Here is a 25,461-nt window from a genome sequence, read left to right as displayed (position 1 = left end):
TAATTGGGAACAGGTGGGTGCCATGATTGTGTATAAAAGTAGATTCCATGAAATGCTCAGTCATTCACAAACAAGGATGGGGCGAGGGTCACCACTTTGTCAACAAACGTGTGAGCAAATTGTTGAACAGTTCAAGAAAAACCTTTCTCAACCAGCTATTGAAAGGAATTTAGGGATTTCACCATCTACGGTCCGTATTATCATCAAAGGGTTCAGAGAATCTGGAGAAATCACTGCACGTAAGCAGCTAAGCCCGTGACCTTTGATCCCTCAGGCTGTACTGCATCAACAAGCGACATCAGTGTGTAAAGGATATCACCACATGGGCTCAGGAACACTTCAGAAACCCACTGTCAGTAACTACAGTTGGTCGCTACATCTGTAAATGCAAGTTAAAACTCTCCTATGCAAGGCGAAAACCGTTTATCAACAACACCCAGAAACGCCGTCGGCTTCGCTGGGCTTGAGCTCATCTAAGATGGACTGATACAAAGTGGAAAAGTGTTCTGTGGTCTGACGAGTCCACATTTCAAATTGTTTTTGGAAACTGTGGACGTCGTGTCCTCCGGACCAAAGAGGAAAAGAACCATCCGGATTGTTATAGGCGCACAGTTGAAAAGCCAGCATCTGTGATGGTATGGGGGTGTATTAGTGCCCAAAACATGGGTAACTTACACATCTGTGAAGGTGCCATTAATGCTGAAAGGTACATACAGGTTTTGGAGCAACATATGTTGCCATCCAAGCAACGTTACCATGGACGCCCCTGCTTATTTCAGCAAGACAATGCCAAGCCACGTGTTGTATCAACGTGGCTTCATAGTAAAAGAGTGCGGGTACTAGACTGGCCTGCCTGTAGTCCAGACCTTTCTCCCATTGAAAATGTGTGGCGCATTATGAAGTCTAAAATACCACAACGGAGACCCCCGGACTGTTGAACAACTTAAGCTGTACATCAAGCAAGAATGGGAAAGAATTCCACCTGAGAAGCTTAAAAAATGTGTCTCCTAAGTTCCCAAATGTTTACTGAGTCTTGTTAAAAGGAAAGGCCATGTAACACAGTGGTGAACATGCCCTTTCCCAACTACTTTGGCACGTGTTGCAGCCATGAAATTCTAAGTGAATTATTATTTGCCAAAAAAAAAAAAAAGTTTATGAGTTTGAACATCAAATATCTTGTCTTTGTAGTGCATTCAATTGAATATGGGTTGAAAAGGATTTGCAAATCATTGTATTCCGTTTATATTTACATCTAACCCAATTTCCCAACTCATATGGAAACAGGGTTTGTAGATTGGTCAGATAAAGTCTAGTGGCTGGTGCCCAAACCCCAACTATGTATACTCCAACACAAGGAGGGTGTGCCTGGGTAGTTCTAGAAGGAACCAAGAACAGAGTGGATGAGGAGGAAAGGGGTGCCAGAGGCAAACATATTGTTATTCCATACGTATTAGGTCTAACTGAGAAACCCAGAAGAATTTTAACCAACACAACATCTCAGTACACTTCAAACCAGGCAACACCTCAAGACAAAGACTAGTGCGTTCTAAAGACCGGACACCCCGCACCCATAAAAACAATCTGGTGTATGCTGGCCAGTGTAATGACTCGTATATCGAGGAAACAAAACAACCACTAAGCCGACACAAACTCAGGTGTCTACCTGCACCTCAGGGAGAAACGGCACTTCTTTGAGAAGAAAAATGTACAGATTCTGGACAGGGAGGACGGATGGTACGAAAGAGGAGTGAGGGAAGCCATCAATGTCAAGGTTGAAAAACCATCCCTGAACAGAGTAGGTGGTCTGCGACACCACCTGTCTCCCACATACAACACCATCCTAAAAGACTCAGCAATTCAGCCTCCAAAAAAATAACAGGAGTTAGAAACATTCTGGTCACAGATGCTCCTTTTGTGCCATTTGTTGAATAGAACTGAATGGACTGCTAACGTGGGTGATAGTAGTCGTTGGTAGTAGTCTTTCCACAGCAATTGTTTTGCCAGACAATATCTCAATGCAAAAGAGGGGAAATACCACTTTAACGACTGTCGTTGGCATTGACAGTAGGGTTGCTCTTTTGCATCGCAACAGTTGTTTTTCTCACTACAATAGGGCAGAACCATCCTTGCCCAGGCACATCCTCCTGGTGTTGGAGTATAAATAGTTTGGGTTTTGGCACCAGCTGCTAGACTACATCTGACCAATCTAAGACTAAATCCGACCAATTTAAGTCTATGAGCATGAACTGATGAAGCCTACTTGAATGAGAGGCGGAACGTCTTCTAAAACAAACCAAACAGTCCAGTTGCGATCGTTTGAGTGCCCTGAAAATACAATGACCTGAATGAACGAGAACATCCATAGACATAGTGTAGAGATTCCAGAATGTTGCACTAATGAGCAAACCCTATCAGTCCGGTCTGTGTCAATCTACCTAACACACAAGTATAATTTATGCCGAATGGTAATGTGGTTCTTCTCCGTGGATCACCTCTTTATCACGGTGGAAGGGTTTGAGTGCCCAAATTAACTTAAAAAAGCTATGTTATCCAGGGCCATATGCCCCTGGTAGGAGCCCCCAAGGCAAACAAGTCCGAGGTGAAGGGCCAGACGAATATTAGTCAGAAAACCCTTTGGAAAATATCAAAACAGACACCACACTTCACTTGGATGTGGGACAACAGAGCCTCACCTAGTAGCTAGTCTCGGGGTAAGGGCTTGCCGGTCTGCGTCCGGTAGTCCAGCCTACACCTGTGGGAGAAGGCTTGGTAAAGCCCGAAAAACCCACACAGGAACCCTCCCGCTGTATACCCACCACCAGCACGGTTAAACATTATGGTCATACGCATTGTGTGTTGGGGGGAAATCGAGGGCAGTTACCTGGGGGACCTGGTCTCCGTCCGTCAAATCTGGTTCATCACCATGAAATGACACCTCCCTGGTGGGAAAAGAGCCTGATACCGTGTGATAGGTAGAGAATCAAATCAAATCAAATCAACTTTATTTATAAAGCACATTTAAAATTTACCACAGGGGTAGCCAAAGTGCTGTACAATGAACAGGTTAAAAGATAAAACGAGTACCGAGCAAACACAACACAACAGAACACGATAAAAAATAAATAATTAAAATAGAATAAATAAAAACATAAAAACATAAAAACAGGTTCACAGCAGGTGTATTATGGGGCGCCATTGCAGGATGGATATCACGCAGTGTTAAAAGCCATGGAATAAAAGTATGTTTTTAAGAGAGATTTAAAAACAGGAAGAGAGGAGGCTTGTCTAACACTCAGGGGTAGGTCGTTCCAGAGCTTGGGAGCAGCAACGGCGAAAGCTCTGTCACCTCTAAGCTTCAGCCTTGTGTCAGGGACCGTCAACAGCAGCTGATCGGCTGATCTTAAGGATCGGGTGGGGCAGTAAGGCTAGTTCCGACTATACATATTAGGACTCACCTTAACCCACAGTTCGTGTTCTTGAACCAAACTCCCTGAGAGAAGCTGGATCTTGTTCTACTCAGGCGTTGTGGGTATATTAACAGCTCCTCAGCTTGGTGTCTACGTGTAGAGGTAATCCCAAGCAAAAGAGAAAGTTACTTGAATTGATTAACATGGACCCTGACTTAAACAAGTTGAAAACCTTATTCGGGTGTTACCATTTAGTGGTCAATTGTACGGAATATGTACTGTACTGTGCTAATAAAAGTCTCAATCAATCAAAACAACTTTCCCTTTGCCGTTGGGTCAGAAAGAGCGCCCTGAATGTCATTGGTGCATGTGCACCAAACGGCAGTTCAAAGTAACAGGCCTTCTTGGAGTCTATCAGGAAGGTACTGGTGAGCAACCCCACAGGTGAATCCATAGTTCTACTGGGGGACTTCAATGCCCATGATGGCAATACATGTGTGACGTGGAGGGGCCTCCCCGATTTAAATCCATGCACTGTTATGGTATTGGGCTTCTGTGCTGACTACATGTCCATAAGTGCAGCTGGCATTAGGACACTCTAGATCACATGTCCATGATTGACTTTGTAGTTGTCATCATCAAACCTGTGTCTGTTTATTTTTAAAGTACGGGTGAAAAGAGGGGCTGAGCTGTCAAGTGATCACCACCTGGTGATGAGTTGTATTAGAAAGGGAGAATGCTGGCAGTCCTGTAAGACCCAGGTGTATAGTCAGGGTGGGCTGGAAACGTTTGGCGGAGTCTCTCGATTGTGGATTTTTCAACTCAGACCTCTGACAAAGCTGCACTTGCATGCCGGGGGAGGCCTGGAAATTCTGAATCTGAATGGGCTGTATTCCGTGCCACCATTGCTGCAGCAGCCGATCGGAGCAGTGGTCCCCAGGTGGTCGGTGCCAGTTGAGGCGGCAATGGCAGACAACAGAGGATAGAGAGCCCCCAGGTGGAGGAAATGGAGGCGAGGCAGGAGTGCGGGATAGATTAATCTGTGCAGTCTGCAGTAATGTGGTTACTTTACCACACCCTTGTGGTGAGGAGACAGCTGAACCAGAAGGCAAAGCTATCTATTTACTGGTCGATTCTATGTTCCTATCCTCAGCTAAGCTTTGGTAGTGACCAAAAGAGCAATGTCGCGGATACAAGCAGTCAACATTTATTTTGTGTATAGGGTGGCTGGACTTACTATATTGGTGAAGAGCTCGGTCATCCGGGAGGAGTTTAGAGTAGAGCTGCTGCTCCTTTGCATCGAGAGGAGCTCGTTGAGGTGGCTTTGGGATCTAATCCGGAAGCTTTCTGGACGCCTCCCTGGTGAGGTGTTCTGGGTATGCCTAGCCAGAAATGGCCACAGGGCAGACCTAGGACACACTGGAGGAATTCTGTCTCGCAGATCCGTCTTTCCGTGGTGAAACTAGAAGATGTAGCCAATCCGTCTTTCCGTGGTGAAACTAGAAGATGTAGCCAGAGCCTGGGAAGTTTGGGTTTTTCCACTGAGACTGCTTCCTCTGTGGCCCGGATAACCGTAAGAAAATGGATGAACGAACAGGTGATGGAAAACACTGACCATTGCTTCTTTAATCAACGAAGAAAGCAAGTGATTACATAATTAAGGTTGAACCTCTGCAGCTGTCAATTCTGCAAGGCAACAGGACATAGCAACAATATTTGCTAAAAGCATGTTAAGTACCATGGAGAGATTTGATAAACCTTTTATTGCGAATAATGAATACATCAATACAAATACCATGGCGTTCATATAGTTAGTAGAACATGTAATAGTAATAAGTGTTTTAATATTGAAATATAAAAAAGTGCTTTCAAAAATGAGGCACTTGGAAAAAAGACAACATCATCTGATCCCAGGTGGAACAATCCCAAAACACAGGAGGGAAAAATACATACACTGGCCAAATAATTCAGACCTGTCAAGCCTGCGTTTTACCGAGCGAGGTAACAACCGTATTTTACCCTCCTCTTTGTGCGCCCCCAACCATCGCTGTACTTATCAGTATTTTTAATTTCATGAAAAACAATCCTCTCCATGGCCTCATGTACAAACCCCGTTTCCATATGAGTTGGGAAATTGTGTTGGATGTAAATATAAACGGAATACAAATGCAAACCCTTTCTAACCCATATTCAATTGAATGCACTACAAAGACAAGATATTTGATGTTCAAACTCATTAACTTTATTTTTTTTTTTTGCAAAAAATAATTAACTTAAAATTTCATAGCTGCAACATGTGCCAAAGTAGTTGGGAAAGGGCATGCTCACCACTGTGCTACATGGCCTTTCCTTTTAACAACACTCAGTAAACATTTGGGAACTGAGGAGACACATTTTTTTAAGCTTCTCAGGTGGAATTCTTTCCCATTCTTGCTTGATGTACAGCTTAAGATGTTCAACAGTCTCTGTTGTGGTATTTTAGGCTTCATAATGCGCCACACATTTTCAATGGGAGACAGGTCTGGACTACAGGCAGGCCAGTCTAGTACCCGCACTCTTTTACTATGAAGCCACGTTGATGTAACACGTGGCTTGGCATTGTCTTGCTGAAATAAGCAGGGGTAACGTTGCTTGGATGGCAACATATGTTGCTCCAAAACCTGTATGTACTTTTCAGCATCAATGGCGCCTTCAAAGATGTGTAAGTTACCCATGTCTTGGGCACTAATACACCCCCATACCATCACAGATGCTGGCTTTTGAACTTTGCACCTATAACAATCCGGATGGTTCTTTTCCTCTTTGGTCCGGAGGACACGACGTCCACAGTTTCCAAAAACAATTTGAAATGTGGACTCGTCAGACCATGGAACACTTTTCCACTTTGTATAAGTCCATCTTAGATGAGCTCAGGCCCAGTGAAGTCGACGGCGTTTCTGGGTGTTGTTGATAAGCGGTTTTCGCCTTGCATAGGAGAGTTTTAACTTGCACTTACAGATGTAGCGACCAACTGTAGTTACTGACAGTGGGTTTCTGAAGTGTTCCTGAGCCCATGTGGTGATATCCTTTACACACTGATGTCGCTTGTTGATGCAGTACAGCCCGAGGGATCGAAGGTCACGGGCTTAGCTTCTTACGTGCAATGATTTCTCCAGATTCTCTGAACCCTTTGATGATATTACGGACCGTAAATGGTGAAATCCCTAAATTCCTTGCAATAGCTGGTTGAGAAAGGTTTTTCTTAAACTGTTCAACAATTTGCTCACGCATTTGTTGACAAAGTGGTGACCCTCGCCACATCCTTGTTTTTGAATGACTGAGCATTTCATGGAATCTTCTTTTATACCCAATCATGGCACTCACCTGTTCCCAATTTGCCTGTTCACCTGTGGGATGTTCCAAATAAGTGTGTGATGAGCATTCCTCAACTTTATCAGTATTTATTGCCACCTTTCCCAACTTCTTTGTCACGTATTGCTGGCATCAAATTCTAAAGTTAATGATTATTTGCGAAAAAAAAAATGTTTATCAGTTTGAACATCAAATATGTTGTCTTTGTAGCATATTCAACTGAATATGGGTTGAAAATGATTTGCAAATCATTGTATTCCGTTTATATTTACATCTAACACAATTTCCCAACTCATATGGAAACGGGGTTTGTACAAAGAGTTGCGTGGCTTTCCTACTAAATACGGATGTGCGATCAAATCCAGAAAATGCCGTACGCCAGTAAAAATTCAGATGTATGAAAGTGTTTGCACGCTCAAATCCAAGCACGTTTCTTTGTTACATGGCAATCTACCGCAGACGTCTGTAATGGCCAGATCACGGCCACTAATCAATACAAAAATCATATAGCTGGTATTCCGACATGTGATTTCTTCCCGCAAGTGAAAACCAATGGTGGTCGACCAAGCTAAAATGGCAGTGCGCCTTATAATCCGGTGCGCCCTATGGTCCGTAAAACACAGTATCTGTATTTTACACTGTTGTCTGAATGTAAAACTATAATTACTCTCTATAAAATCTGTTTGTGTTAAAGGGGAACATTATTACAATTTCAGAATGGTTAAAACCATTAAAAATCAGTTCCCAGTGGCTTATTATATTTTTCGAAGTTTTTTTCAAAATTTTACCCATCACGCAATATCCCTAAAAAAAGCTTCAAAGTGCCTGATTTTAACCACCTGTCCATTTTCCTGTGACGTCACATAGTGAAGCCAACACAAACAAACATGGCGGATAGAACAGCAAGCTATAGCGACATTAGCTCGGATTCAGACTCGGATTTCAGCGGTTTAAGCGATTCAACAGATTACGATTGTATTGAAACGGATGGTTGTAGTGTGGAGGCAGGTAGCGAAAACGAAATTGAAGAAGAAACTGAAGCTATTGAGCCATATCGGTTTGAACCGTATGCAAGCGAAACCGACAAAAACGACACGACAGCCAGCGACACGGGAGAAAGCGAGGACGAATTCGGCGATCGCCTTCTAACCAACGATTGGTATGTGTTTGTTTGGCATTAAAGGAAACTAACATCTATGAACTAAGTTTACAGCATATGAAATACATTTGGCAACAACATGCACTTTGAGAGTGCAGACAGCCCAATTTTCATCAATTAATATATTCTGTAGACATACCCTCATCCGCGCTCTTTTCCCGAAAGCTGATCTGTCCAGTTTTGGAGTTGATGTCAGCAGGCCAGGGAAGCTAGGGTCGATAGGGGGTTTAGCTTGCTCGTCTGCGGGAACAAACTGCCGCCATTGCTTGCCGTGCTAGCGAGGTCCTTTGTCCCTGAATTGCTCACACACTCCGGCAGATTCAATGGGGGTCTGGCGGCAGATTTCTTTGACTTTATCGTTGGAAATGCATCTGCTTTGAGTGTCGCAGGATATCCACACATTCTTGCCATCTCTGTCGTAGCATAGCTTTCGTCGGTAAAGTGTGCGGAACAAACGTCCAATTTCTTGCCACTTTCGCATCTTTGGGCCACTGGTGCAACTTGAATCCGTCCCTGTTCGTTTTGTTACACCCTCCGACAACACACCGACGAGGCATGATGTCTCCAAGGTACGGAAAACAGTCGAAAAAACGGAAAATAACAGAGCTGATTTGACTCGGTGTTTGAGAAAAAGGCGGATTGCTTCCCGACGTTGTGACGTCATCGCTCCGAGAGCGAATATTAGAAAGGCGTTTAATTCGCCAAAATTCACCCATTTAGAGTTCGGAAATCGGTTAAAAAAAAAAAAGGTCTTTTTTCTGCAACATCAAGGTATATATTGACGCTTACATAGGTCTGGTGATAATGTTCCCCTTAAATATTTTTGTGTGTTTGGAACGGGTGAATTTAACTTGCACTATTTCTCATGGGAAATTTTTTCTTTACGGTTTTTCGTACGGTTTGATCTTCATAGGACCATTTGGAACAGCTTTCTAACTAAAACCGAGTTACCACTGTACTTGTGTGTTAAATTGTCCACAATTAATTTCCTTTATTGGTATTTCAGCTAAGCACACAGCTGGCCTGGGGGAATATGCATTTGTGGTTTAACAATACATAGTACATCTTAATATTGTGCGTCGTAGTGAGAGGTCTTTTTATACTAGAACTCTCAGCACGACTAGGTTAGGTTTTGTTAGTCATCTTTCTGTCAATCAAAACATAATTATTTAGAATTTGTAGTTATAATCGTTAGATTTAACCTGATTGTTTAGGTATATTATTTCTGGTGTATATTGAATATATACTTTATGTTTATGTCTGTAAACAAAAAGTAATGTATACAGTCGTGGTCAAAACTTTACATATGCTTGTGAAGGACATAATGTCATGGTTGTCTTGAGTTTTCCAATAATTTCTACAACTGTAGTAAATTGTCTCATTTACTCTCTGTAAAGCACCAGTTCCATTGGCATCAAAACAGGCCCAGAGCATAATACTACCACCACCATGCTTGACGGTTGGCATGGTGTTCCTGGGATTAAAGGCCTCACCTTTTCTCCTCCAAACATATTGCTGGGTATTGTGGCCAAAAAGCTCAATTTTTGTTTCATCTGACATCACATGGACAAAGATAAGACCTTCTGGCGGAAAGTTCTGTGGTCAGATGAAACAAAAATGGAACAATGAAAAAGGAGGATTACCTCCAGGTTCTTCAGGACAACCTAAAATCATCAGCCCGGCTGTTGGATCTTGGGCGCAGTTGGGTGTTCCAACAGGACAATGACCCCAAACACACATCTAAATCAGGCTAGAATTAAGGTTTTAGAATGGGCCTTCTCAAAGTCCTGACTTAAACGTGTGGACAATGCTGAAGAAACAAGTCCAAGTCAGAAAAACAATACATTTAGCTGAACTGCACCAATTTTGTCAAGAGGAGTGGTCAAAAACTCAACCCGAAGCTTGTGGATGGCTACCAAAAGTGCCTTATTACAGTGAAACTTGCCAAGTGACATGTAACCAAATATTAACATTGCTGTATGTATACTTTTGACCCAGCAGATTTGCTCACATTTTCAGTAGACCCATAATAAATTCATAAAAGAACCAGACTTCATGAATGTTTTTTGTGACCAACAAGTACGTGCTCCAATCACTCTATCACAAAAAAATAAGAGTTGTAGAAATTATTGGAAACTTATGGAAGTGTATGTACACTTTTGACCATGACTGTATGTTTTAACTGACCTCTAAAGGGAGCTAAAGACCCACTGATGGATTAGATCAGGCCTGGGCAATTATTTTGACTCGGGGGCCACATTTAGAGAAAAAAATGTGTCTGGGGGCCGGTATATCTATTTTTAGGAACACTAATACAAAACCTCACAATAATGTCTGATTGAATGCTAAAAACGTTATGACAGACCGCCTTAAAAAACATAATGGAATTTTAAATTTTTCTATGAACAATAAAACACTGAATATTGACTAAATATGAACGTCACACCCCCTTTCAATCGACATATTTTACAATCAAGTGAAACGCAACAAAAATGCAACAAACAGTGAAATATGAACACGAAGGGTACAAAATAAACCCACCTTCAATCTGATAAATCACTAAGCTTTAGAACTTTGTTGTGAAAAGCTCCTTCCGCGTCTGTGGAAACGCTTCCCGCCCACACGGCTTGGTGCCTCGTCTGAGCTGCTGTGACGTAGATTACCATAGTAACTAATTAGACTATAGTAACTAGTTTTAATTTTCCTGAGGGAACTCTCCTGAAGGAATCAATAAAGTACTATCTATTAGATCAGTGTTTTTCAACCTTTTCTGAGCCGAGGCACATTTTTTTCCATTGAAAAAATTCTGAGGCACGCCACCAGCAGAGTTTCATTAAAAAATTTAACTCAGCAGCCGATATTGACAATAAAAAGTCATTCTCGCAATTGTTTGATATGAATTCAAACCATAACCAATCATGCATCACTATAGCTCTTGTCTCAAAGTAGGTGTACTGTCACGACCACGCTGTGACTTATTTTGAGTTTTTTGGTGTTTTCCTGTGTGTAGTGTTTTAGTTCTTGTCTGCGCTCCTATTTTGTTGTAGATTGTCATGTTATTTACGGATGTACTTTGTGGACGCCGTCTGCTCCACGCGCTGTAAGTCTTTGCTGTCGTCCAGCATTCTGTTTTTGTTTACTTTGCGGCGAGTTCAGTTTTAGTTTTGCACAGCCTTCCCTAAGCTTCAATGCCTTTTCTTAGCGGCACTCGCCTTTTGTTTATTTTTGGTTTAAGCATTAATACCTTTTTACCTGCAAACCATTGTCGCTGTTCCCGACATCTACAAAGCAATTAGCTACCTGCTGCTACCTACTGATATGGAAGAATATTACACGGTTACTCTGCCGAGCTCTAGACAGCACAGACACTCAACAACTGCACATTTACGGATTATAATTACAGGTTTGCAAAAAAATTTTTTTTAACCCAATTAGGTGAAATGACATAATCTCTCATGGTACACTAGTGTGCCGCGGCACAGTGGTTGAAAGACACTGTATTAGATGACCATAGTATCTAGTGTATCATGCATAAGCGCAGATTCCAACCATTGAAATACTTTGTTTAGTTCAAGACTTACGGTCATTAGAAAACATGAGTGCACATCATAATAGCAGCTACACTTTCCATCTAAAAGATCTAAAAAAATTATTTGGGAATGTCCGGCGGGCCAGACTGAAAAACTTAAGGGCCGCATGTGGCCCCCGGGCCTTAATTTGCCCAGGTCTGGATTAGATTGATACGTAGATATTAGTTGCTATCCTCTGATGTGCCAGACATTGTGATTGGACAACTTGGCGACAAACTCAGCTGCTCATAGCTTGGCAGGCTATCCTGGCTGTGTAAGACATTGGTCGTCTGTCCAGGCTGTAGCCTCAGTCTACCGCCACCTTCAACCCCACTGGCGTCCCTCTGGTCCAGCAGGGAGTTCGCAATGCGCTTCAGCATCAGATCCATGTTTGTCATCTATGCAGAGTTAATTGCATGTATGAATAATAGTTGAGAAAGTACAACTTTTATACTCATGATGCAGTCAGCTTCGTAGTAAAACTCATTTACGGACCTTTAAATGGATGAACTCACAATTGGAGTAAAGTTACTCTCAGTTCTGAGGAAGTTGGTAAATACGTTTCAACAAAATAAAAATGGCAGCAGGACGCAGATACATGCTATTTGTGTTAAAACAAGTGATTCACAATTAAGTTGCCATTTTTATTTTTTCAGATTCTAAATCGATTCAAAATTATAAAATGTAATTTTAAAACGTTGTGATTTGATTTAATTTTTTATTTATTTTTTTATATTTAATTTTTTTAAGAATTAATGTTTTGATTAGTAACATTAAACAACTAATATTGATATAATCATTGATACTGTTTTCGTTTTTTAGTATCGTATTTTATTCAGTTCAGTTCAGTTTATTTTGAACATGCATACGATACAATGTAATGCATCACATATTTCCAGTTGTTTCACGTCCGAAAAGGAGTAGGAAGAAGCTGAGCTTATATCCAACCCATTTTCATACCATAGCAATTTTATCCCATTTCCTTGTTCTCTGTAACAGAGCAGTGAATAAATACCGTATTTTTCGGACTATAAGTCGCAGTTTTTTTCATAGTTTGGCCGGGGGTGCGACTTATACTCGGGAGCGACTTATGTGTGAAATTATTAACACATTACCGTAAAATATCAAATATTATTTAGCTCATTCACGTAAGAGACTAGATGTATAAGATTTCCTCGGATTTAGCGATTAGGAGTGACAGATTGTTTGGTAAACGTATAGCATGTTCTATATGTTTTAGTTATTTGAATGACTCTTACCATAATATGTTACGTTAACATACCAGGCACGTTCTCAGTTGGTTATTTATGCCTCATATAACGTACACTTATTCAGCATGTTGTTCACTATTCTTTATTTATTTTAAATTGCCTTTCAAATGTCTATTCTTGGTGTTGGGTTGGGTTTTATCAAATACATTTCCCCAAAAAATGCGACTTATACTCCAGTGCGGCTTATATATGTTTTTTTTCTTCTTTATTATGCATTTTCGGCACGTGCGACTTATACTCTGGTGCGACTTCTACTCCGAAAAATACGGTAAATGCTAAATAAATAATATACCATAGTAAGTAAACAAATATTAAATACATAAATAATCTTGATCTAAAAAAAATGCATTGTATTTGTATGTCTTCGCAATTGATTTGTAAATTTCTATCCCAGGTATTGTAAAGCTGGAATTGGGTTGGAGTTGGGGTTCTTTTTTTTTAGATCGGTTAACATTCTTTGATGTTTTAAAATAAGAACCACCAAAAAAATTTGGTGTGGAAATACACTTTTCCACCATTAGTGGCAGTAAAGACAATATCAAACAAACAGAAGAAGTCTTGCGTTAAAGCAATAGAGAAGTTCCTTAAGCGCAAAAAATTATGACTAAGTGGTGAACTTGTATTTTCATTTGGACTTTAATTACATTGACAGTTTAGTGTATTTATTTTAGCACAACATAATTGAATGTAAATTCATTTTCCATGAGATATTTATGAGTATTAGTATTTATTGTTCTAATTAGCCTGACTTTGGCCTAATGTTTTGAGATTAACACATTATTTCATATCATTCGACACGGTTTATCTTGTTAAACTGTAAGTAGGTTAGATATAATTATTGAATATGATTAAAATCAAGAGTAAGGTTACTAATTCAGCGTTAATATTTGAGTGGGTCCCGGGCCCAAATGTAGTGGAACATTTGGTTCCCAAGGTCAAAAAGGTTAAGAACCCCAGATTTCCAGTATATATCAAATACTACTAGCAGATAGTATTTGTGGATTGTCTTGAATCCTGAATTATAAGCACAAAATAAGTGCATGTTTCAAATAAGTGCACGACTAATTTCTTAGGGTAAAGCAGATATGGTAAATAGACCACAATATAGCCATCTTATTCTGCAGTCAACGTTCCATTCAGCCCCCACAATAAAACTATTATAGTCATGATAGAGTCCCGGCACTGAATCTATTTCGAGTGGGACATTTTATTGTGAAAATCCGAGACAACCAACAGCAATTTCCTTTCAGCTTTGTAGCGCATATTGCAAGCACAGACAGGCATTTACTGTGAGTTCACCGAGGAGATTACTTTTAAAATAGCAAGAAATATTACTGACAATCAGAGGTGGGTAGAGTAGCCAGAAATTGTACTCAAGTAAGAGTACTGTTACTTTAGAGATTTATTACTCAAGTAAAAGTAAGGAGTAGTCACCCAAATATTTACTTGAGTAAAAGTAAAAAGTATGTTGTGAAAAAACTACTCAAGTACTGAGTAACTGATGAGTAACATACACACACATATCATATATATACATATATACACACAAACATATATATATATATATTTATAAACACACACACACACACACACACACACACATATATATATATATATATATATATATATATATATATACACATATATATATATATATATATATATATATATATATATATATATATATATATATATATATATATATATATACACACATTGATATATACAGTATATAATTTATATTTATTTATTTTGCCGTTTTTGTTTGCATGTTAAAGGTGTTTTAATGAATATACATGCATGTTTAACACATATAGATTCCTTTCTTTCATGAAGACAAGAATATAAGTTGGTGTATTACCTGATTCTGATGACTTGCATTGATTGTAATCAGACAGTAGTGCTGATAACGTCCACGTTTTCAAATAGAGGAGAAAAAAAGTTCCTCCTTTCTGTCTAATACCACATGAAAGTGGTTGGTTTTTGGCATCTTATTTGTCCAGCTTCCATATTCGTTTTTATACACTTTACAAGAAATACATTGGCGGCAAACTCCGTAGCTTGCTAGCTTGTTTGCGCTGGCTTTCGGAGACTCTTATTTTGAAAGCGCAGGCGCGATGGAGCGGCACTTTTATTGTGAAGACAGGAACTGTGCAGTCAGTCTTTAGGCATTTGACGGGATGTACGGTTGAAATGGAAAAGGGTCTTTTTTCCTTCACACTTTTGATTGATTGGAACTTTTATTAGTAGATTGCACAGTACAGTACATATTCCATACAAATGACCACTAAATGGTAACACCCGAATAAGTTTTTCAACTTGTTTAAGTCAGGTCATGTGACCCCTGGCTCTGTTTGATTGGTCCAACGTCACCAGTGACTGCATCTGATTGGTGGAACGGAGTGAACGTCACCAGTGACTGTATTTGTTGAAACGCAGGCACTTTGAAGGTCTGTCTGACAGACCAAAACAAACAAAGCGTGCATTAACAGATCAATAAAAATTAGTAGCGAGTAGCGAGCTGAATGTAGATAAAAGTAGCGGAGTAAAAGTAGCGTTTCTTCTCTATAAATATACTCAAGTAAAAGTAAAAGTACTCTTAGAAGTACAATTTATCCCAAAAGTTACTCAAGTAGATGTAACGGAGTAAATATAGCGCGTTACTACCCACCTCTGCTGACAATACAGTGAAACCTCAATTTAAAAATCCCTCATTCTAGAAACTTTTTGATTTACAAACCACAGACTGAATCTGCGTTGTTATACGACCCCTGTCTCAGTGTGCCCGGCAGCACATACATTGTCAGCAGAGCACTGCTGTCATTAGCAACTGTGCTAATTACAATTTTATGTGCCTTTTAACTGCTTTCAGGCTTTTTACAACATTTTTCTAGTTTTGCTAGCTCCATATGTGTCCGAAGAAAAGGTGGTGTGAAACATTCAGGAAGTATCTACAGCGTTGTCGACACTGCCTCCCCCTTTCTTCGGCTGCACACCAAAAATATGAACCAAATAAAGCGGTAAAGGGGATTTTTTGTTTATAATCATTGTAGTGACCTGGCTGTTAAAGTTAAGGAGATTTGTGAGTTCAAACTGTGAGTGCACCACAGGGCTAGTGACAATGTGTGTGTGTGTGTCGGCAGGGCGACTACAAATGAAGACAGTTCTGTTGTTCTTGTTCTGTTATGTTTGTTGAATATAAAGTACTGGATAGCGCTTTATATTATGTTCAGAGTGTACAAACTTTTACTAAAATATATACTTTTGTCAAGGCATTATTCATATTTACATTGTTTCTTATGGAGACATTTGCTTAGATATACAAACTTTTCTATTTACAAACCCTGTTTAAGAACTAATTAGGTTCGACTTTATTATTTGTAGGGAATTAACTATCACTGACTAGCTATCATGCATACCTATTAATCTTACCGTATTTTTCGGAGTATAAGTCGCACTGGAGTATAAGTCGCACCGACCGAAAATGCATAATAAAGAAGGAAAAAAACATATATAAGTCGCACTGGAGTATAAGTCGCATTTTCTGGGGAAATGTATTTGATAAAACCCAACACCAAGAGTAGACATTTGAAAGGCAATTTAAAATAAAGAATAGTGAACAACAGGCTGAAAAAGTGTACGTTATATGACGCATAAATCTTACCGTATTTTTCGGAGTATAAGTCGCGCTGGAGTATAAGTCGCACCGACCGAAAATGCATAATAAAGAAGGAAAAAAAAATATATAAGTCGCACTGGAGTATAAATCGCATTTTTAGAGGAAATTTATTTGATAAAACCCAACACCAAGAATAGACATTTGAAAGGCAATTTAAAATAAATAAAGAATAGTGAACAACAGGCTAAATAAGTGTACGTTATATGACGCATAAATGACCAACTGAGAACGTGCCTGGTATGTTAACATAACATATTATGGTAAGAGTCATTCAAATAACTATAACATATAGAACATGCTATACGTTTACCAAACAATCTGTCACTCCTAATCGCTAAATCCCATGAAATCTTATACACATAGTCTCTTACGTGAATGAGCTAAGTAGTATTATTTGATATTTTTCGGTAATGTGTTAATAATTTCACACATAAGTCGCTCCTGAGTATAAGTTGCACCCCTGGCCAAACTATGAAAAAAACTGCGACTTATGGTTCGAAAAATACGGTATGTTGTATTTTTCCGCCATCTAACACAATAATATGATGGACTGATCTGTTTAACATTTGATTTGGCTTTTGAAATTGAATTTAATGTTGTTTTTTTAAATTGAATTACTTACAAATAGTTTAGTATTGATTGTATAAGAGCACAAATAGGTTAAGTTAACTTAGCATCCGACCCTCAAAGTGTCTGCTGAGAAAATGTTGGGGAGAAATTGTAATACTGTATAAGTGACAATTACATTTTGGTACAGTTAGCAATTAACTAGTGGTCAAGTTTGTTATTACAGACTCATAATTTTTTTGAAACCTCTGACTAAAATATTATTAATTTATAAAAATTGAGGGGGATATACTGTCATTTGTACCACATGTTGATATAAATAAACTGAGAAATGCAGTGTGTAACAATTAATTTTAAAGCCTATTATAGCCAGATGTATGAATCTAATGCACTGTATTCTGTTGTTAGATTTAATAAGTACTTATACGCAAATGTTTGCTATAGATGTCCCATTTACTTATGTTTGATGCAGTTTAATTTGGACATTGTCAAAAAGACAACAAAGCGACTGCGGATGTGGTGCATTTCCCGTTTGTGAGTTTAAAGCACTGTTTCTGACCTGACATTTTTACAGAATGACACCATTAGATAAAATGTGTAGACAGGCAGCAGAAATCTGCCCAACATGACATAAACCTCACCTTGTCCTCCATCCTGCTGAGACGGGTTCCAATGGAGTTGTTTCCCCTGTCTCTGGCACCGTCTACAAACAGAAACAAATCACTAATTTAGCCTGCCTCTTGGTAATGTTGCAATTGTCCCTGCCAACAAAGCAAGAGTGCCTGACAGAAAACACCTAACGTAGAGTAAGGCTCTACTTTTCAAAATGTGCTAGCTGGATGCTAGTTTACGTTGGATTTGCCACAGACATGCTCCTGATTAGCTATTGCGATTTTACATGGTGATTTAAACACATCCAAATTTAGTAATGAAAACTACAACTGAAATTCACCTTACAATCAAACAGCAGGTGTGTAATAAGTACCATACTTACAATAACAACACTTTTTGGGGCGCAACAAAATACAAGCTTCAGCTTGATGGCAAAAACTACTTCCTGGCTAGGCAACACATGATAGTTTATACAATCCTGCTGTCTATCGTCTTGAAACTGCAACTGCATGCAATGTTCTATTATATAATACTTGCAAATGAGACGCAGGAGTGTAAAAAATATAACAATTGGACAGCACAGTTAACATAATCAGCTCATTGGTAAATTGTACATTCTACAGAGGCACTATAGAGAGCCTACAGACCAACTGCATCTATGTCTGGACTGGAGCCTGCAGTGCCTCAGACTGGAAGTCTCTGCAGAGAGTGGTGAGGACGGCGGAAAAGATCATCAGGACTCCTCTTCCTCTTATACATGAATTGATTAACGTGGACCCCGACTTAAACAAGTTGAAAAATGTATTCGGGTGTTACCATTTAAGTGGTCAATTGTACGGAATATGTACTGTACTGTACAATCTACGAATACAAGTTTCAATCAATCAATCAAAATCCGGGAAATCGCAAAAAGCCGCTGCCTGACCAGGGCTCAGAAAATCTGCAGAGACTCCTCAAACCCCCACCAAGGACTGTTTTCACTGCTGGACTCTAGAAAGAGGTTCCGCAGGCTCCGTACCAGAACCTCCAGGTTCTGTAACAGCTTCTTCCCTCAGGCCATAAGACTCTTGAACGCATCATTATAATCCCCTCAATTCCCCCCAAAAACGGATTAACTCGCTGGAATATAAAGACAATATAACATACATCTATAAACGTGGATGCATATGCAGAAGTGCAATATATTTATCTGTATTTATATCTGCACCTTATTGTTCTTTTATCCTGCACTACAATGAGCTAATGCAACGAAATTTCGTTCTTATCCTTACTGTAAAGTTCGAATTTGAATGACAATAAAAGGAAGTCTAAGTCTAAGTCTGAGTCTAGTCTAAATGTTAAATATATTATATTAAACAAATTAACATCGGATCGGTTAATCGGATCGGTTCGCAGCTGAGTGTGAAGCGACTGGGATGAGAATCAGCACCTCCAAGTCCGAGTCCATGGTTCTCGCCCGGAAAAGGGTGGAGTGCCATCTCCGGGTTGGGGAGGAGATCTTGCCCCAAGTGGAGGAGTTCAAGTACCTCGGAGTCTTGTTCACGAGTGAGGGAAGAGTGGATCGTGAGATCGACAGGCGGATCGGTGCGGCGTCTTCAGTAATGCGGACGCTGTATCGATCCGTTGTGGTGAAGAAGGAGCTGAGCCGGAAGGCAAAGCTCTCAATTTACCGGTCGATCTACGTTCCCATCCTCACCTATGGTCATGAGCTTTGGGTTATGACCGAAAGGACAAGATCACGGGTACAAGCGGCCGAAATGAGTTTCCTCCGCCGGGTGGCGGGGCTCTCCCTTAGAGATAGGGTGAGAAGCTCTGCCATCCGGGGGGAGCTCAAAGTAAAGCCGCTGCTCCTCCACATCGAGAGGAGCCAGATGAGGTGGTTCGGGCATCTGGTCAGGATGCCACCCGAAAGCCTCCCTAGGGAGGTGTTTAGGGCACGTCCGACCGGTAGGAGGCCGCGGGGAAGACCCAGGACACGTTGGGAAGACTATGTCTCCCGGCTGGCCTGGGAACGCCTCGGGGTCCCACAGGAAGAGCTGGACGAAGTGGCTGGGGAGAGGGAAGTCTGGGCTTCCCTGCTTAGGCTGCTGCCCCCGCGACCCGACCTCGGATAAGCGGAAGAAGATGGATGGATGGATGGAAATTAACATGTATTTACACATGAACACACACAGAAGTACCGTAAAATGGTACTGTTTTTAACTTTTAAACTGTTTTTTATCAAACAAATTGTTCTTAGGGTAATTTATATTTGCTTTTTCAATGTGTATTTTTATTTCTGTTTTAACTGTTATTTTTTAGTCTGTCCTTTGCCTCTATTTCTTTGTGGTGTACAGCCCTTTGTTTTTCAACTGTGCTTGTTTTTAAAGGGCTTTATAAATAAAGTTGGTGTGGTATGGTATGGTATGGTACTGTTGAGTATTCGTATCCATTTTTAGGGTACTGGTGAATTGGTACCGTATCGTTTTTTTAATAAAAATGCAGACCTCGGATAAGCGGAAGAAGATGGATGGATGGATGGGGTTTAAATAAACCTTGGTGGCTTATACAGTGTGTGTATAAGTACTTTTTGTGCACATTCAACAATACCATGATGATAATCAGGGGCGCCGCTAGGGATTTTGGGCCCCATGAAAATAATCTTTACAGGGCCCCCAACACAGTGTCATTATTTTTTCTGTATTATAATTTCATCATCATTAGGGGCCTCTCTGGGCCCCCCTCCATCATGGGCCCCTAGAGTCCGTCTCCTTTACACCCCCTTTTCAGCGCCCCTGATTGATAACCGTGATAATTTTGGTCACAATACCCTGTTTTTTATCGTTACAGAATGTAGTGAAGTGTGAAGTGAATTATATTTATATAGCACTTTTTCTCTAGTGACTCAAAGCGCTTTACATAGTGAACCCCAATATCTAAGTTACATTCAAACCAGTGTGGGTGGCACTGGGATAAAGTGGGTAAAGTGTCTTGCCCAAGGACACAACGGCAGTGACTAGGATCGCAAAAGCGGGGATCGAACCTGGAACCCTCAAGTTGCTGGCACGGCCATTCTACCAACCGAGCAATACCACCCCAAAAAAGGTGTAAAAGTTGTAGCACTCAAAAGAGGAGTGAAACCGTGAATTACCTGCTCCTGTCTGGAACATAGTAATCTTCCCTAATGACTGGTCCAGTCTGAAAGAAATAAGTAGACGTTCAACTCAAATCAATTGGTCTGTCATTTGAAAAAAACCCTGTAAATTTAATTTCCCAAAAAGATAAAGTCAATTTGATTGCACTGCATATGAGTAGCTCACAGTTGAGAACAAGACCACACACATGCAGGGATGCTGGCAAGGATGAGTCAGAGCGATGGGGATTCAAAACCAAAGCTAATGCAGCCCCTACTCTCTTATCGACCCAACATCTTCCGTGTCTGCTGTTCTGGTGAAATCGTCGAGGGCTTATCTGTGCAAAGTTTGTCAGTGACGACATTTACCTTCTCTGGACTTCTTTGATTCGCACCATGAGGTTGAGGTGACCCTGGGAGTATTGCTCAATCACATCCCGGACATCATATGGCTTACGAGCTTGCTGTTAAGAAAAAGCACATTGGGGTCTCCTTTAAAAAAAAAAAAAAACAGTTCTTAAAAAAAAAAGTTTGCTCAAGCACATTCACCACTGTATGCTTTCTTCGAAATACACCGCGAGATACTTATAGGAGGACTGCACTTTTTGGGGAATTTTGCCCGTCATCCATAATCCTTAGGATACAGCTCTATTTTAAAGTTAAAGTTAAAGTACCAATGATTGTCACACACACACTAGCTGTGGCGAAATTATTCTCTGCATTTGATCCATCACCCTTGCTCACCCCCTGGAAGGTGAGAGGAGCAGTGAGCAGCAGCGGTGGCCACGCCCGGGAATCATTTTTGGTGATTTAACCCTTCAATTACAACCCTTGACGCTGAGTGTCAAGCAGGGAGGTAATGGGTCCCATTTCTATAGTCTTTGGTATGACTCGGCAGGGGTTTGAACTCACGACCTACTGATCTCAGGGCGGACACTCTAACCCAGGCCTGGGCAATTGTTTTGCCTCGGGGGCCAAATTCAGGGAAAAAACTGTGTCTGGGGGCCGGTATATTTATTTTTAGGAACACTAACACAAAACCTCACAATAATGTCTGATTGAATGCTAACGGCCTTAAAAAACGGAATGAAATTTCACATTCATGTATGATTTACAATATTAACTATGAACGATAAAACACTGAATATTGACAACATATGAACGTCACACCCCCTCTCGATTGACATATTTTACAATCAAGCGAAACGCAACAAAATGCAACAAACACACTGAAATATGAACACAAAGGGTAAAAAAACCCACCTACAATCTGATATATCACTAAGCTTTAGAACTTTGTAGTAAAAATCTTCTTCCACGTCTGTCCCTGACACCCGCATTTCAGGCTATTTGCTCTGGAAACACTCTGTGGAAATGCTCCCCACCCACACTGCTTGGTGCCTCGTCTGAGCTGCGGTGATTTAGATTACCATAGTAACTAATTAGATTACCATAGTAACTAGTATATCATGCAAAACGCAGATTCCAACCATTGAAATACTTTGTATAGTTCAAGACTTACGGTCGTTTGAAAACATCACTGCACATCTTACTGGCAGCTACAGTTTCCATCTTAAAGATCAAAAAAAAAAAAATTGGGAATGTCCGCCGGGCCAGATTGAAAAGCTTAACGGGCCGCATGTGGCCCTCGGACCTTAATTTGCCCAGGTCTGCTCTAACCACTAGGCCACTGAGCAGGTTTTGAATTTTCTGTGCATTCTAAATAGTGAAGAACTGCTAGAAGAAGGTGGCTAACAATACAGGTAATGAGGATTAGGCCAGGGCCGATATTCTATAAGTCAATTAACCAACGATAAATGAAAATTAAAGTCGGTAAGTTTTCCAGCGTCGATAAATTGCCATGTGCATGCTTCAAGACCATTTATGCTTTTTGTCGCTTCTAGTGGGTACGTGCGTTTGTACATTAGCGGAATGAAAAGACGGGGGTGAATTATCTTGTCCTCATGAAGTGTTTTGACTCTTTGTGCCGCTGTCCTGCTAGCACCATCCAGTTAGCATGTAGCAGCTAACCTGGACAAAATGATCACCACCAATATTTTAGTTTAAACCTTTGGAACAAGATGAGCCTGTCAACACTGAGAAGCCAATTTGCCGAATGTGCGCGACTACAACAACGCCCACTTTGAACACAATCACTCGACATTCCACACTCCCTTTGCGATTGGTGAACAAGCCAGGTCAAAATGGTAGGTTCAGGTGCCTAATATACTCCTGCCCGAAGTTAACTGCCCGCCTGAGTGCATGCGCACGATAGCGTTCACATGAATAGAGACTTCTGGGACGACTTTAACTCAGTGATGTCCTTAATCCTTCAATAGTTTAGTTTTATAATACACCTCACGGTGCAACCTGGACACATCATCAGTGATTCTCCCGGGGTCATAGGGTGTTTCGGGTCTTAATCAAATACCCTCACCCGGGCGACCCAGCCGAGGGTGATCAGTCCCTCGACTTGTGTCCAGGTAGCGCTCTATGCCACGCGTCCCCCCTCCGAGGGTCTGCCCTCGGGCTGCGCCGGTGGTGCTTGGAGGTTCTGGGCACTGTGGGGAGTGTCTGGGCACTGTGGGGAGTGTCCGGGCCTGGATCCTCCTCCGTCTCATCAGGTGCCGTACAGAGTACTGGCACTGTGCGTTGCACCACGGGTTTCCCTAGGCAGCCTATCTTGGTCTGATGTATCTTCAGGGTTTTTCGTAGCGCTGTATGGGTGCTCCCTTGCGAGAGCTGCAGCTTGGGATGCTACCCCTCCCTGCCCCGGTTGCCGTCTTTCCGGGCAGTCAACTGTCTCTCCAGTTGTCACCACTCTTTCGGGGTTGTCATCCTGCCTCTTCCTGGAAGTCAATGGCGATGCCATACTAGAATAGTTTTATAATACACCTCACGGTGCAACCTGGACACATCATCAGTGATTCTATATTCTATAAATAAAGCCAATGAAGCTGATTTTCATTCTGATTCTGAATGTGATTATGCGCAATTTGCATAAAGAACAGCTCTCTAATGAAATATTTTTCGGTTCTCATCTTCACTTGAAAAAGCCGTTCAAAAAATTTCACTCGTTCGCTGACGTCAAATCTCGATTAATGACATTTTAAAATAAACTTTCTTAAGACGAGTTCAATGCCGATGTTCTTGTGAACAGCCATATTACTTCAGTTAAGGCGTCATGTAAGCTACGTCATATAGCTGGAGGCGTGTCTTAATGAAATTAAACAATGGATGTTTGCTAACTTTTTGCAACTCAACACTAAGAAAACGGAAATGCTGATTATCGGTCCTGCTCAACACCGACACCTATTTAATAATACCACCTTAACATTTGACAACCAAACAATTACACAAAGCGACTCGGTAAAGAATCTGGGTATTATCTTTGACCTAACTCTCTCGTTTGAGTCACACATTAAGAGTGTTACTAAAACGGCCTTATTTCATCTCCGTAATATCGCTAAAATTTCTTCCATTTTGTCCACTAGCGACGCTGAGATTATTATTCATGCGTTCGTTACGTCTCGTCTCGATTACTGTAACGTATTATTTTCGGGTCTCCCTATGTCTAGCATTAAAAGATTACAGTTGGTACAAAATGCGGCTGCTAGACTTTTGACAAGAACAAGAAAGTTTGATCATATTACGCCTATACTGACTCACCTGCACTGGCTTCCTGTGCACTTAAGATGCGACTTTAAGGTTTTACTACTTACGTATAAAATACTACACGGTCTAGCTCCATCCTATCTTGCCGATTGTATTGTACCATATGTCCCGGCAAGAAACCTGCGTTCAAAGAACTCCGACTTATTAGTGATTCCCAGAGCCCATAAAAAGTCTGCGGGCTACAGAGCGTTTTCCATTCGGGCTCCAGTACTCTGGAATGCCCTCCCGGTAACAGTTAGAGATGCTACCTCAGTAGAAGCATTTAAGTCCCATCTTAAAACTCATTAGTATACTCTAGCCTTTAAATAGACCCCCCTTTTTAGACCAGTTGATCTGCTGTTTCTTTTCTTTTCTCCTCTGCCTCCTCGCCGGGTTATTCCGGTTCCGGTGACCATGGATGAAGTGCTGGCTGTCCAGAGTTGGGACCCGGGGTGGACCGCTCGCCTGTGCATCGGTTGGGGACATCTCTGCGCTGCTGACCCGTCTCCGCTCGGGATGATCTCCTGCTGGTCTCCTGCTGGCCCCACTATGGACTGGACTCTCACTACTATGTTCTTTCACAATATTATGTCACTCGACATCCATTGCTTTCGGTCTCCCCTAGAGAGGGGGGGTTACCCATATATGCGATTTCTCATAGTCATTCACATCGACGTGCCTTATGTGGGCTCTGTACCGAGGATGTCGTTGTGGCTTGTACAGCCCTTTGAGACTTTTGTGATTTAGGGCTATATAAATAAACATTGATTGATTGATTGATAGTATGTGATGTTTATTTAACACATTATTAAGATAAATGACTGCAACAAAATGTGTTTATGGTCCCAGGGACAGGCCTGCAACAGCAGAACTAAAGAAAAGTCAGCAACCTTGTTGACACTCAGCAGCAGCTGGGGATTAAATGTGTCGATCCAGCTCTGATATTGCTGGCTAGTCCACCCCGCCATTTAAAATCCGCCCACGGTCTGTGATTCAGCACCTCTCGTCTTTCAACATTTCGCAATTCTCATCAACGGTACTCAATTTGAGTGTTTGGAAGAATGTGGGGAAACAAGGAGT

At 41.0% G+C, this 25,461-nt stretch overlaps 1 protein-coding gene across 2 annotated transcripts in view; it reads right to left on the bottom strand.

Annotated features, from left to right (window-relative positions):
• Nucleotides 1-4,894: 4,894 nt before the first annotated feature.
• The window catches only part of kcnq1.1 (potassium voltage-gated channel, KQT-like subfamily, member 1.1), a 127,297-nt gene continuing 106,730 nt past the window's right edge, over nt 4,895-25,461 (bottom strand). Inside the window, exons 13-16 of one of the 2 annotated variants that reach the window (XM_061974820.2) lie at nt 21,097-21,191; nt 20,746-20,792; nt 17,645-17,706; nt 4,895-4,963 (exon numbers count right to left, since the gene is read on the bottom strand). In XM_061974820.2, the coding sequence (XP_061830804.2) occupies nt 4,907-4,963; nt 17,645-17,706; nt 20,746-20,792; nt 21,097-21,191 (261 nt within the window). In that variant the 3' untranslated portion in view covers nt 4,895-4,906. Of the gene's footprint in view, nt 4,964-8,026; nt 11,885-17,644; nt 17,707-20,745; nt 20,793-21,096; nt 21,192-25,461 lie in introns of those variants that run through there. The other variant, XM_061974819.2, reaches the window with a different exon arrangement.

The sequence above is a fragment of the Nerophis lumbriciformis genome, linkage group LG15 (genome assembly GCF_033978685.3).
Source record: "Nerophis lumbriciformis linkage group LG15, RoL_Nlum_v2.1, whole genome shotgun sequence".
Classification (NCBI taxonomy): domain Eukaryota; kingdom Metazoa; phylum Chordata; class Actinopteri; order Syngnathiformes; family Syngnathidae; genus Nerophis; species Nerophis lumbriciformis.
Note: the sequence above shows the minus strand (reverse complement) of the source record. Positions and strands in the feature narration are given on the sequence as shown.